This window comes from Erythrolamprus reginae, chromosome 8, assembly GCF_031021105.1.
Source record: "Erythrolamprus reginae isolate rEryReg1 chromosome 8, rEryReg1.hap1, whole genome shotgun sequence".
Taxonomy (NCBI): Eukaryota; Metazoa; Chordata; class Lepidosauria; order Squamata; family Dipsadidae; genus Erythrolamprus; species Erythrolamprus reginae.
Window position 1 is genome coordinate 32,768,633 of NC_091957.1, and position 14,508 is coordinate 32,783,140.

The window sequence follows — 14,508 nt, forward strand, 5'->3', positions numbered from 1 at the left end:
GCAGAAGTGGGCTGTTAAGGTGGAACGGTGATGTGTGCTTGCCCCCATGGCTCTGAGTGCTATTGGAGTCCAGCGCAATTATGCTACTGCACCTGGGCAGTTAGCGAAATGGCACATGGACACACTGGTGTCCCAGGGGTGGGGGAGGGCTGAGTCCAAAGATTTGGAGGCCACTTGCAGCTCTGGGGCTTGAGGTTGTGTACCACTGTGCAGTGTCCACAAATCTGGAGGACCCCCCTCCCCCAATCTGGGGAGCTCCTATTGGGGAGCTCCTATAAAAGGAACAGGTGAATGATATTTACAGTATCAATATGATTGTATAGTTAATTTAGGGGTTTTATTGCTTAGGTAATTGGAATTGTATTGTTTTATATTTGACTTCCATTGTATTACTGTATCATTTTATTGCTGTAAGTTTCCCTGTGTCCTTATGGGATTGGGCGGCATATAAATCAAATCAAATTAAATTAAATTGATTTTTTCATTCTGCTCTAAAGACCCATCTCTGCCGCCAGGCTTGGAGCCATTGAAACTCTGATATCTTGCCCCCGCCTGATGAACGACTATTGGTTGTATGATATATGAATCTGGTTGGCTAATTTTTAGAAGGTGATTATAGATTTTAGATTTCTAAACATGTTGCAAGCCACCCTGAGTCTCAGGAGAAGGATGGCATAGAAATCAATCAATCAAACAAACAAACAGTACTAAAGTATACTATACTGTACTGAACTATATTATACTATACTATACAGTGGTACCTCTACTTAAGAATGCCTCTACCTAAGAACTTTTCTAGATAAGAACCGGGTGCTCAAGATTTTTTTTGCCTCTTCTTAAGAACCATTTTCTACTTAACCCGAGCCCGGAAAAAATTCCCAGGAAATTTGAGAGTGGCACGAAGACCCAGCCAGTTTCCTGCCATTCTCCCTTCAACCCTGGCCATCTTGGGCTTTTCTGGGCTGCCAGAGGAGCCTTTCGGTGGTGCTTAAGGAGGCTTTGGCAGTCTAGAGCGAACAAAGCATTTTCCTTTCTCTGGGTGCTTGGAGAGGAAATAAACCACTTCGCTATGGTGACTCCCTCGTGCTGCCTTCCATACACCCGGCACGAGGTTGCCTCCTGGAGCATCTGGGCGCGGAAAGGCAAAAGGGGGCGTTCACCTCACCTTCATCCTTCGGCAGCAACTGTCCTCCTCCTCTTCTTCCTCCTCCTCCTCCCACCCAAATTCCAAGCTTTTATTTATTTCCTAATGGGTTTGCACACATTATTTGCTTTTACATTGATTCCTATGGGAAAAATTACTTCTACATAATAATAATAATAATAATAATAATAATAATAATAATAATAATAATTATTATTATTATTATTATTATTATTTATTAGATTTGTATGCCGCCCTTCTCCGAAGACTCGGGGCGGCTCACAACAATAATAAAAACAATGTTACAGTGGAACAAATCTAATATTAAAAGGGAAAAAAACATATAAAACACCATCATTAAAAACCAAACAACACATACATACCAAACATAAAATATAAAAGCCTGGGGGAGGTGTCTCAGTTCCCCCATGCCTGGTGATACAGGTGGGTCTTGAGTAATTTATGAAAGACAAGGAGGGTGGGGGCAGTTTTAATCTCCAGGGGGAGTTGATTCCAGAGGGCCGGGGCCGCCACAGAGAAGGCTCTTCCCCTGGGGCCCACCAAACAACATTGTTTAGTCAACGGGACCCAAAGAAAGCGAACTCTGTGGGACCTTATCGGTCGCTGGGATTCGTGCAGTAGCAGGCGGTTCTGGAGGTACTCTGGTCCAATGCCATGTAAGGCTTTAAAGGTCATAACCAACACTTTGAATTGTGACCGGAAACTGATCGGCAGCCAATGCAGGCCATGGAGTGTTGTAGAAATGTGGGTGAATCTGGGAAGCACCATGATGGCTCTCGCAGCCACATTCTGCACGATCTGAAGTTTCAGAACACTTTTCAAAGGTAGCCCCATGTAGAGAGCGTTGCAGTAATCGAACCTCGAGGTGATGAGGGCATGAGCAACTGTGAGCAATGACTCCCTGTCCAAATACTTAAGAATGTTTCTATTTAAGAACCTGGTCACGGAACGAATTAAGTTCTTAAGTAGAGGTACCACTGTACTATACTATACTATACGATACTATACGATACGATACATACGATAATATAATATAATATAATATAATATAATATAATATAATTATTCACCTCTCTGTGGCAAAACTCTCCTGTGCAAGTCCCCTCGATCTTTTCCAGAAAGTGATTCTGGGAGATTCTGTGACTCCTTGGGCTTCCTCTTTTGGAAGCCCTTTTTGTTCTGAGCAGTCCTTGCCCTGCACCCCAAGGTCCTTGGCCAACTCTCCCACTTTCTCACTTACCGGCTGCACAGAGTCCAGGAGCTTTGTGAGCTGATAGAAGCGACGTGAACAAGATGTGGGGTTCTTCCTCTTGCAAGCAATGATCCGGTCCAGCTCCTTGATGTAGTTCATCCGGAGCTCATCAAAGAACTTCTGATTCTTCAGGCCATCCACTGGAACTGAGGCAGAATAAGGAGAGGAAATCAAAGGCATAGCAGCAGACAAAGGAAAGAGCCTGAGGGATATGGAGGGGGCAGGGCCCCCACCTCTTTGGTGGGAAAAGTGAAGGAGCCTCCTCCCATACAAAGCCACAACCAACAGCAGGGCGGCTGTCATGGAGAACCAAGAATGTAGAATAACAGAGTTGGAAGGGATTTTGGAGGTTATCTAGTCTAAGCCCCCAAGAAAACCTGTACCAGTGATGGCGAACCTATGGCACGGGTGCCACAGGTGGCATGCGGGGCCATATCTTCTGGCACATTAGCCGTTGCCCTAGCACAGCTCCAACGTGCATGTGTGTGCCAGTCAGCTGATTTTTGGCTCGTACAGAGGCTCTGGGAGGATGTTTTTGGCTTCCAGAGAGCCTTCAGGAGGATGGAAGAGGGCATTTTTACCCTCCCTTGGCTCCAGGGAAGCCTTTGGAGCTTGGGGAGGGTGAAACACGAGTCTACTGGGCCCACCAGAAGATGGAAAACAGGCCATTTCCGGCCTCCAGGGGGCGGGAGGGATTTGAGGAAACTTTCAATATGTAACTTTTGTGCTTTTTTTTGGCCCAGATCTTGCTTTTCTTTTGTTGCTATCATTTCAAATTCAGTAAAGGTACCACTTCTCTACCAACATAGAGTTGGGGGTTTTCTTTCTTGGGTTTTGAACTGAAAGCTGCCACAAAGAAGAGGGGAACAACTTATTCTTCCAGGTATCTGAGAGCAGGACCAGAAGTAATGGGTAGCAAATCATGAAAGAGAGATCCAACTTAGAACTAAGGAGAAATCTCTTGAGAACAATTAATCTGTGGAACGGCCTGCCCCCAGAACTTGTGGGTGTGCTTTCCCTGGAGGTTTCCAAGAAGGGATTGGACAACCATTTGTCCAGAATGGTATAGAATCTCCTGCTGGAGCAGAGGGTTGATCTAAAAGACCTTCAAGGCCCCTTCCAACCCTGTTATTTTATGTTTTGTTCTAAGTGGCTGCAAAGGTAGCATGATATGACTAAGGACCAGGTTACCTGCAGCAGTGTTTCCCAACCTTGGCAACTGGGAGTTGGTCCAAATATCTTCAACTTGCCAAGGTTGGGAAACACTGACCTACAGGACTGTCTCCTGCCTCATGTATCCCAGCAGCCAGTTAGTTCTCACAGAGTCAGCCTTTTCCAGGTCCTGTCTGCTAAGCAATTCCGGCTGATGGGCCCTAGGGGAAGAGCCTTCTCTGCGGCAGCCCTGGCCCTCTGGAATCAACTCCCCCTGGAGATTCGCACTGCTCCCACCCTCCTGGCCTTCTGAAAGATTTTAAAAACTCATCTTTGCCGGCACGCTTGGGGGCGTTGAGTACAAACAGCTTACTTGGGCCGATGATGACATGAATAGAGAATCGTGATTAGAATGAATAATGAATTATTATTATTATTATTATGAAAAACGAATTTCCGTGAAGTAGAGGAAATATTTTTTTTAATGTATTTAATGAGTATTTGGACTTTTAAAATCCACCCTTTGCATTAAACTGTCATTCTGTAATGTTTCTCAGCTGTAACTACATGTGATATCCTACCAGTTTCTTTAATAGAGTACAGTAGTACTGTAGAAGAATTTTATGAATTTTTAATGGATTTAAAATTTTCAATGGATTTAATGGATTTAAGCCCCCTTTGAAAACCTGTGAAATAGCGAATCCGTGAAAGATGAACCGTGAAGTAGTGAGGGATTACTGTATAATAAAATCAGTCAGCCAATTCATTCACAACCACACATTACATTACCGCCTGCTACCGCATGAATCCCAGCGACCGATAAGGTCCCACAGAGTTGGCCTTCTCCAGGTCCCGTTGACTAAACAATGTCATTTGGCAGGCCCCAGGGGAAGAGCCTTCTCTGTGGCGGCCCCGGCCCTCTGGCATCAACTCCCCCCGGAGATTAGAACTTCCCCCACCCTCCCTGTCTTTCATAAACTACTCAAGACTCACTTATACCGCCAGGCATGGGGGAGTTGAGACACCTTTCCCCCAGGCTCTTTTATATTTTGTTTTATGTTTGATATGAATGTGTTGTTTGGTTTTTTAAATATTATAGGGTTTTATATGTTTTTTAATATTAGATTTGTTCTACTATAATATTGTTTTTATTATTGTTGTGAGCCGCCCCGAGTCTTTGGAGAGGGGCGGCACACAAATCTAATAAATAATAATAATAATAATAATAATAATAATAATAATAATAATAATAATAATAATAATAATAATTATTATTATTATTATTATTATTATTATTATTATTATTATTAAACAGAGGAAGGGGGCTTGATCTAATTGCCCCATGCCTGGCAACATAAATGAGTTTTCAGGCTCTTGGGAAAGGTGAGGAGAGGGCGGTGGCAGTGTGAATCTCAGAGGGAGCTCATTCCAGAGGGCCGGTGCTGCCACAGAGAAAGATCTTCCTCTGGACCCCGCCAAATGACATTGTCTGTCCGACGGGACCCGGAGAAGGCTGACTCTGTGTGACCTAACCGGTCACTGGGAATGATGCAGCAGAAGAATGCTTGGTTTTAAATAATTTTTTGGGTTTTAATATTAATTTTATGTTTGGGTTTTTCTCATTGTATTTTGTTTCTATCTTTGCAAGCCACCCTACGTTTGTGGAGAAGGGCGGCATAGAAATCCAAATAAGTAAGTAAGTAAGTAAGTAAGTAAGTAAGTAAGTAAGTAAGTAAGTAAGTAAGTAAGTACAAAGACAGGGAGATGAAAAATGCTGCAGCTTACTAATACTGAAGAGGAGCAGAGCCTTCATACAGAGAAATTCTTGGGGAGTAATCTGAAGCCATCCAAATTCTTGGGAGAGATGCCGCATCCTGACACATTGGCTGTACATCCTGGACTTGTGCATCCGGTACCTGGGAGAAGGAAAGAAGACAAGACACACACAGAGAGAAAATCAGTTGACAAATCTGCCTTTTTTCCAAGACCAAATTCCACACATTTCACTATTCGAGACATTTCTGAATGTTACCATTTCAGTCTTGATGGCAACTTTTTTTTTTTTTTTTTGCTATTTAATCTTTATTGAGTTTTTAGTTATAAACAAATCACATATAAACAAGATATAAAAAAATACATGAAATATAAACAGATAAAGTAAATGCTAACCACTTTTACAACTATTTCATTTTCCAGATATATTTACACTTCACAATATTACTTCTTCTACCTTTACTGCTCAAAAAAATAAAGGGAACAGTCAAATAACACATCCTAGATTTGAATGAATGAAATATTCTCATTGGATACTTTGTTCTATACAAAGTTGAATGTGCACAGCAGCATTTATAATTGATTGTCAATCAGTGTTGCTTCCTAAGTGGAAGTTTTCTGTTTTTAAGTGTCCCCTTTATTTTTTTGAGCAGTGTATGTACGTACACACGATATCCATCTTGACATCCAATGCAAGTCCTCTGAAGGGCGGTCACATAATGGTGCAAGTTGACTCCACAAAAGGTTCTCTCCTAGCCCCAAGCTCTGACCCAGTTCAGCCCCCCTCTGTCACTCTGCAAACTCCCACCAGCCCCTTTTATTTATTTTGTCCAAAGCATAATGAAGGTTACAGAGTGAAATATATCAATGAAAGAACAGAAGAAAAGATATAGGAATAAAATATATCAATGAAAGATATAGGGATAGAAGAAAAGATATATAAAGAAATATAGGAGAGACAATAGGACAGGGGACGGAAGGCATGCTGGTGAACTTATGCACGCCCCTTACTGACCTCTTAGGAATCTGGAGAGGTCAACCATGGATAGTCTAAGGGTAAAATGTTTGGGGTTAGGGGATGACACTATGGAGTCAGGTAATGAGTTCCATGCTTTGGCAACTCGATTACTAAAGTCGTATTTTTTACAGTCAAGTTTGGAGAGGTTAATATTAAGCTTGAATCTGTTGTGTGATCTTGTGTTGTTGTGGTTGAAGTTGAAGTAGTCGCCGACAGGCATGACCTTGCAACATGTGATCTTGTGAGCAATACTTAGATCATGTTTAAGGTGTCATAGTTCTATCACCTTTTCTATAGGCTTCCTCTTTGGAATGACGGAACTGCTTAAGTTTAGCTGTGAACCAAGGTTTGTTTTTTGCTGTATGTTCATATTTATTTATTTATTATTATTTATTTATTAGATTTCTATGCCAGTCTTCTCAACCAACTCAGGGCGGCGATATCTGTTCTGTAATATCTGGCTATAATGGTCAACCTGAATCCTTCTCCAACGGATGCCTAGGGACTGAAGTAACTGAATACACGAACTGCAAACAGAAACTCTGGTAGTCAGATGGTGCTAAAAAGAGAACATGGGAAGCCCTCGGTCTGGCCAAGACCTGGTACAGAGAAGCCAGAAGTGCAAAAAACAATGACTACACTTGGGTCAGGATAGCTACATGTCAGGTGGTCTATTCCTTTACAGAACTTTGCCCCTCCAAGGTGGCATCTGAAGCACCAGCATTTTATGCTACAGATCAACAAAGGACCACTATTTCAAAGGATGCACAAACAGGAGGAAAGGACCAGTCCTTGCCCACTTGAGAAAATATAGCATATGCCTGAAACATAGGAATTCAGTTTGCACTTAAACATTTCTACACAAGATGCTTTTACTAAACACTTCCAACTAGGAAATAGCTCATTTTTAGACTTACCGTGGTCTACTTTTCAACTCATCTACTTTGCAGCAATTTTGATCTCTACAGCTGCCTCTCAGAAAAAGAGAGTATTGTGAAACAAAGCAAATGTTACCTAGAATTCATATTGTGTGGTCCCACATTTTGCCTTTTGATTCATGTGCAAATGTAATCTCACCCAATCTCAATGACATTGCATTCAAGGAACCAAAACCTTAAACATTTGCCCTGAAAGGAGTCAAGTAGACACAGTTTGAGCTCAAAAAGTTTGACCTTGTGTAAGCTTCCTTTCTTCCTTTTCACTGAAAAGGCCTTGTGGCTCATTTGCCCTGCTGTGCCTGAAGAAAGGAGAGGATTTCTTTTGCTTAAAGCAAACAACAGGGTAACATCCTTTCCACTTTCTTCAGCTTTATACATGCTCAAAAAAATAAAGGGAACACTTAAACAACACAACATAACTCCAAGTAAATCAAACCTCTGTGAAATCAAACTGTCCATTTAGGATTGTCAAACACTGATTGACAATCCATTTCACATGCTTTTGTGCACATCCAACTTTGTACAGAACAAAGTATTCAAAGAAAATACAGTGGTACATCTACCTAAGAATGCCTCTACTTATGAACTTTTCTAGATAGGAACTGGGTGTTCAAGATTTTTTTGCCTCTTCTCAAGAACCATTTTCCACTTACAAACCGGAAAAGGCAGGGAGAAGCCTCCGTGGGGCCTCTCTAGGAATCTCCTGGGAGGAAACAGGGCCTCCACCCTCCCTGTGGTTTCCCCAATCGCATGCATTATTTGCTTTTACATTGATTCCTATGGGAAAAATTGCTTCTTCTTACAAACTTTTCTACTTAAGAACCTGGTCACAGAACGAATTAAGTTCATAACTAGAGGTACCACTGTATTTCAACATTCAGATCTAAGATGCGTTATTTGAGTGTTCCCTTTATTTTTTTGAGCAGTGTATATATGGATTTAACATATATATATATGTTAAATTATATATATATATATATATATATGTTAAATTATATATATATATATATATATGTTAAATTATATATATATGTTAAATTATATATATATATATATGTTAAATTTTATATATATATATATATGTTCCTTCAATATACCAGGGTGATTCGACACAAAATGTAACCCTTCCCTGGTACAGAGCTGAAGGGATTGGATACTGTAGCCTAGAGGATAATTCTCTGCCTTACAAGGCAAAGGTTGCAGGTTCAAGTCCCAGTGGGTATGGCTAGCTGATGAGGCCAAAATAAGGCCGAAATAGATCTATCCTAGTCTCCCTTAATTTTCAAATTCAGCTTAAACATGTGACACATACAGATAGAATTGTCAGCTATCAATAAAATTAACTGCCTTGGAAATGGCCCTGGGTTGGGCCGAGAGGCAAAACAGGAGCTGTGATGTTCCTTCAATATACCAGGGTGATTCGACACAAAATGTAACCCTTCCCTGGTACAGAGCTGAAGGGATTGGATACTGTAGCCTAGAGGATAATTCTCTGCCTTACAAGGCAAAGGTTGCAGGTTCAAGTCCCAGTGGGTATGGCTAGCTGATGAGGCCAAAATAAGGCCGAAATAGATCTATCCTAGTCTCCCTTAATTTTCAAATTCAGCTTAAACATGTGACACATACAGATAGAATTGTCAGCTATCAATAAAATTAACTGCCTTGGAAATGGCCCTGGGTTGGGCCGAGAGGCAAAACAGGAGCTGTGATGTTCCTTCAATATACCAGGGTGATTCGACACAAAATGTAACCCTTCCCTGGTACAGAGCTGAAGGGATTGGATACTGTAGCCTAGAGGATAATTCTCTGCCTTACAAGGCAAAGGTTGCAGGTTCAAGTCCCAGTGGGTATGGCTAGCTGATGAGGCCAAAATAAGGCCGAAATAGATCTATCCTAGTCTCCCTTAATTTTCAAATTCAGCTTAAACATGTGACACATACAGACAGAATTGTCAGCTATCAATAAAATTAACTGCCTTGGAAATGGCCCTGGGTTGGGCCGAGAGGCAAAACAGGAGCTGTGATGTTCCTTCAATATACCAGGGTGATTCGACACAAAATGTAACCCTTCCCTGGTACAGAGCTGAAGGGATTGGATACTGTAGCCTAGAGGATAATTCTCTGCCTTACAAGGCAAAGGTTGCAGGTTCAAGTCCCAGTGGGTATGGCTAGCTGATGAGGCCAAAATAAGGCCGAAATAGATCTATCCTAGTCTCCCTTAATTTTCAAATTCAGCTTAAACATGTGACATATATATATATATATATATATATATATATATATATATATATATATATATATATATGTGTGTGTGTGTGTAGATTGTTCTGAGTTCGGGTTTTGCCCTGTGTAATATATATATATATATATATATATATATATATATATGTTAAATGTTTATAGCTAGAAAGAAAAAACATATATATACATATATATATATCTTTGGTATTGAGCAGTATACATTAATCAAGTCTAACATGAAACAGAGAACACATACTCATTGAAGACCAAATCTGGAGCAAAATAAAGCATCCGGGAATTCACATTGGTGAAGGACCTCCATCCCATGGCAAAAATCATCAAGCCCATCCAGGAGTACTGAATGATGGCCATCTGGTCATCCACATGCAGGTTGCGGAACCCTGGGAAGAAAAGTCAGAAAAATTAAGTCAGCTGGAGGCAAAGCTCTTCTTCGAGGTCAAGGAGCAGTTGGGTTGTTGTTAGCCTGGGCTGCTGGCAGCTCAAGACCAAGCCTTTAGACTCGCAGTGCTTCTCAATTATTTTCTGTTATGCCCCCCCACAGGAAGAAGTAAACATTTTGCACGCCCCCAACTCTCCGTCGGGATGACTGTTTGCAATATTCGGCACCTTTTCCCTGAAAAAACTCAAGCGGTTTATCAGCGTGATTGGGGTGTCATGTGTTTAAGTGACGCCTTAATTTATCTGGCTTCATGCTTTCTGCTGCCAACATTTTTAGACACGGTAAGCATACCGGTCTTTGCTCGTCTCCCACGAAGGGGGCCCGCCCCACTTTTTGAGAAGCACTGCTTTAGAAACAACAGAAGCCCTTCTCTAACCACTACTCTAACCTGTGTTATTTTAAATCTGGCAGCTAGAAGTGAGGGAAGGAAAAGTCATACACAAAACATCTTCTTACTGAAGGTTTGTCTATTGTTATAAGAGAACAACAAAAAACATTAACATAGAATTTAGCATGTCCAAACCATTCATAACTGTGATCTGTACACTAGTTGTAAAACATTTTTTCTACTGGTTGTAAAATATTTTTCTACTGGTTGTAAAATATTTTTCTACTGGTTCATGCGTATGAGAGAAATATTCCGGGCGGGTGGACGGAGCCTCCCGCCACCAGTGCTACCAGTTCTAGGAAATGGCCCAAACCGGAAGCAACCCACCACTGTTGTACACAGATGAGAGCTTGCAATGTTCTTTAACATCATCTAAGTAAGTTCCAAGCAGAGGCAAGATTTGCAGGATATTAAGGTTTTATCTCTTACAGATTGCATTACAACTTATTTGGAGATGAAATTCAAGCTATCTGTGGTAAACATAAGCCAACAAGTTCAAAAACTACTAGCATTATAGTTTCTCTGAAGTTACCAATAAAAAATAAGGAGTATGAAAATTAAGCAGACTTAAGAGTTTGTGGTCATTTTCATCTCCAAGATTCAAAACTACGATGCTGAAATTACAATTTTTGATATCACTGAATTTGCACAAAGCCTGCCTATAGCTATCACTTAAATGGCATCTTGAGATACTTATCACACTAATGCTGCATCGGTGGAAAGCACCCTTAATGTGCTTGGCATCAACCACATGTTCATCTGCTTTTCTATGGGTATTTCAATTCATAATTAAATGTTTCACTTGAACTCTACTAATACTGTATTAATTAAAAAAACCCTTTTGCTAGTATTTTTAGCAATAGACCTTAGACCTATATGCTGCTTCATATTGCTCTATAGCCCTTTCTAAGTGGTTTACAAAGTCAGCATCTCGCCCCCAATAATCTGGGACCTCATTTTACCAATCTTGAAAGGACGGAAGGCTGAATCAACCTTGAGCTAGTGAAAATCGAACTGCTGGCAGTTGACAGAGTCAGCCTGCAATACTTGCATTCTAATCACTGTGCCACCATGGCTCTTTTTCTAAGTAGCTGTTAAACAATGTTCATTAACAATTATTTTGTTGGTAGTAACCACTGAACTATCATTTTTGTAGTTAATATTTTCAGCTCATTATTAAAACATTAAAGTTCATGCATGTTCTTTCTGGCAATATTCTGAACAGTTCTATATTTTTTTTAAAAATGCCCTAAGAACTCTTAAATTAATCCAGCATCAGAAAGGCCTAACACTGACTCCCTGAATTGCTTCTGTGATTAAAGGCAAATTCCATGTTGGAAATCACTATAAAGAATGGCAGAATGAGATGGGAGAATTTAGAGAAATAAAAGAAGCAGCGATTGAAAGCGCTCAGGCGGTAATAGTCCTAGGTTGGAAGGATGCGACAAAATGGACAAAATTGGTATTGGTACAGGGTAGATCATATTCAGTTTGAGATTATGGATAAGAGGATGAATTCGGCCAATGAAACTAATCTGTGGTAACTGGTGGGACGATGTGACAAGGTAAGAGGATATGTGGTTAGTAGAATTCGAGACCAAGCTATAAAGAATAAATTATAATTACTTTATAATATGTAAATAAATATATTGTTCTTGAGTTAAAATGGTATATAGAAAATATGCCCCCATCTTGGTGGAGGGATATGAATGTTGTTTGGTGATGGGCACTTTGAGCATTGAGCACATTGTTATGTGTTGTGTGAATGTTTTATTATTACTATAAAAATCAATTAAAATTTTATTTAAAAAAAGAATGGCAGAAATATAATTTCCAATTTTATTATGTGCTCTCACCAGCATATGTTCAGCGATTACTAATTTTACATTTTAGAGAAATAAATATTCTAGCTGTTAAACATGTGCTCTTGTCATGATAACAACATAAATGTGCTTGGTTGAAGCCTTGATTTGCTTAATGCCCCTTATGATGGAGAACTAAAAAGGAGGAAGTGAGGCAGCCATATATGAGGCAGCGGTGGGGGCTCCACCCACCCAGGACGCTTCTGCGCATGCACAGAAGCGTCGCATGGGCACAGGTGCACAAACTAGTAGCTACAGGTTTTAGAACCGACTACTGATCTCAGGCATGTAAAAAAGAAGAGAAAACCTTTAATCAGTCCCAGCTACCATCTAATATTTTGACCACACTTGTAAATGCTATTTTGATCTGAAGAAAACATGGCTTATTTTTTGTTTGTTTGTTTGTAAAATTTACTGGTCCTCCATCTTACCACAAGGTAACTTTGGGTACAATATGGGCACAATATTAAAAAAGATAAAACTATACAAAACATATAGACCAGTAATGGCGACCCTATGGCACGGGTGCCACAGGTGGTACGTGGAGCCATATCTGTTGGCACACGAACCGTTGCCCTAGCTCAGCTCCAACGTGCCTGTGGGTGCCAGCCAGCTGATTTTTGCCTTGCACAGAGGCTCTTGAAGGGTGTTTCTGGCTTCCAGAGAGCCTGGGGGAAGGATGGGGGAGAGCATTTTTAACCCTCTCCTGGTTCCTGGGAAGCCTTTGTAGCCCGGGGAGGGCAAAACACGAATCTACTGGGCCCACCAAAAGTTGAGAAGCAGGCCATTTCCAGCCTCCAGAGGGCCTCTGGGGGGGAGAAGCTGTTTTTGCCCTCCCCAGGCATTGAATTATGGGTGTGGGCACTCACACATGTGCGATAGCATGCACACATGCTCCTCCGGCATCCAAGGGAAAAAAGGTTCACCATCACTGATATAGACAATATAGATAAAATACTATAAAGATCCAAATACTCAGCCCTAACTAAAAGAAGGAGAGAGAAGGGTGAGAAGTAGAGAAGATGGGATCTGTTATTAGTCCCCATGTGCATCAGAGTCCCAGGCCAAGGGGCAGAGCCATGAATGACTCTTGTCAAATAAATAAAACCAATAAACATTGCATCCTTCATTGGTCAAAAACTACAGAGGCAGCAATTGCATTTCTTATGAAGGGAAGGCAAAAGTGAGGAGGAGGAGGAGGAGGAGGAAGAGGAGGAGGAGGAGGAGGAGGAGGAGATGTCCCAGGAAAAGCCCTTGCCTTGGCCTTCTTTTGGATTGCCTACCATGCTCGCCTCCCTGCATGGCTTGGGAGCAGCAGCCAAAGAGAGGAAGGGAAGCAGGTGAAGGTGGGAGCTCAGCAGACCCTTTGCTAGAAACCAACCAATCTGGCTCAGGAGTTTTCTTGCCTTTTTCTAGACAATAGGAAAGCCAAACACTCAAACTCTAGGACACTTCGTTCTCAATTAGGCCACAGATTTTAATAAACATTAACACAAGTCCTTCAAAATGAAAAGGAGTTAATAATCAGGCAGTACTTTTAAATAGCTCTATTTTAACAGAGGTAAGAACCACCGGCAAGTTATAGGTTTGCTAATAAGACATCGGTCTTGGAAGTCATGGTGACACGACACCTGCAAATCTCAAACAGGAGTGACTTTCTCATTATCCTTATTCACAATTTCAGGCATACAGTCTAAAAAAATTTCATTTTAACTGAAGTTAAAATGACACTTTGAGAAAAGCAGAGGTTTGGGAATGTAAGAGGGACGGAAAGAATATCTTCCATGCAAAGTTATCCTTTCGAAATGGCTGGTAGTTTTGGGGCTTTATAATAGTTGTAAATCTTTTGGTTCTAGTCACTTTCTTTGGAGAGCTGAAGGCACAAGGATAAAGAGCTTGACAGACACACCTGTTTGAGTGTGAATGGTGATGCAGGTATGCTTACGAGTTCTCTCCCCCCCCCCATCTTCCACCAAACAGGATTTCAAAGATGTTTCCTAGTGCCTCTCCTATGTGTTGGAAATGTAAAAAGGAAATTGGCACATGCTTCCATTTGATTTGATTCTCTTTGAAAAAAAATTGATCTAGTTATCTTCCAGTTATATAGCCAAACCTTTTCCCATGTATCTAAGTTTATTTCTTTTCCAAAATTTTAACACCAACTGATCATATTATCTTTCAATATCCAACCTATCGTCTTTTAGTTTATTAATTATTTATATAACTTCCCGATCAATTTTCCTTGATTTTGAGTTAGTAA

At 40.8% G+C, this 14,508-nt stretch overlaps 1 protein-coding gene across 1 annotated transcript in view; it reads right to left on the reverse strand.

Annotated features, from left to right (window-relative positions):
* Positions 1-14,508, reverse strand: part of AR (androgen receptor) — a 205,609-nt gene that overhangs the window by 4,301 nt on the left and 186,800 nt on the right. Inside the window, exons 5-7 of the mRNA XM_070759624.1 lie at positions 9,795-9,939; positions 5,355-5,485; positions 2,406-2,563 (exon numbers count right to left, since the gene is read on the reverse strand). Of these exons, the coding sequence (XP_070615725.1) occupies positions 2,406-2,563; positions 5,355-5,485; positions 9,795-9,939 (434 nt within the window). The remainder of the gene's footprint in view (positions 1-2,405; positions 2,564-5,354; positions 5,486-9,794; positions 9,940-14,508) is intronic.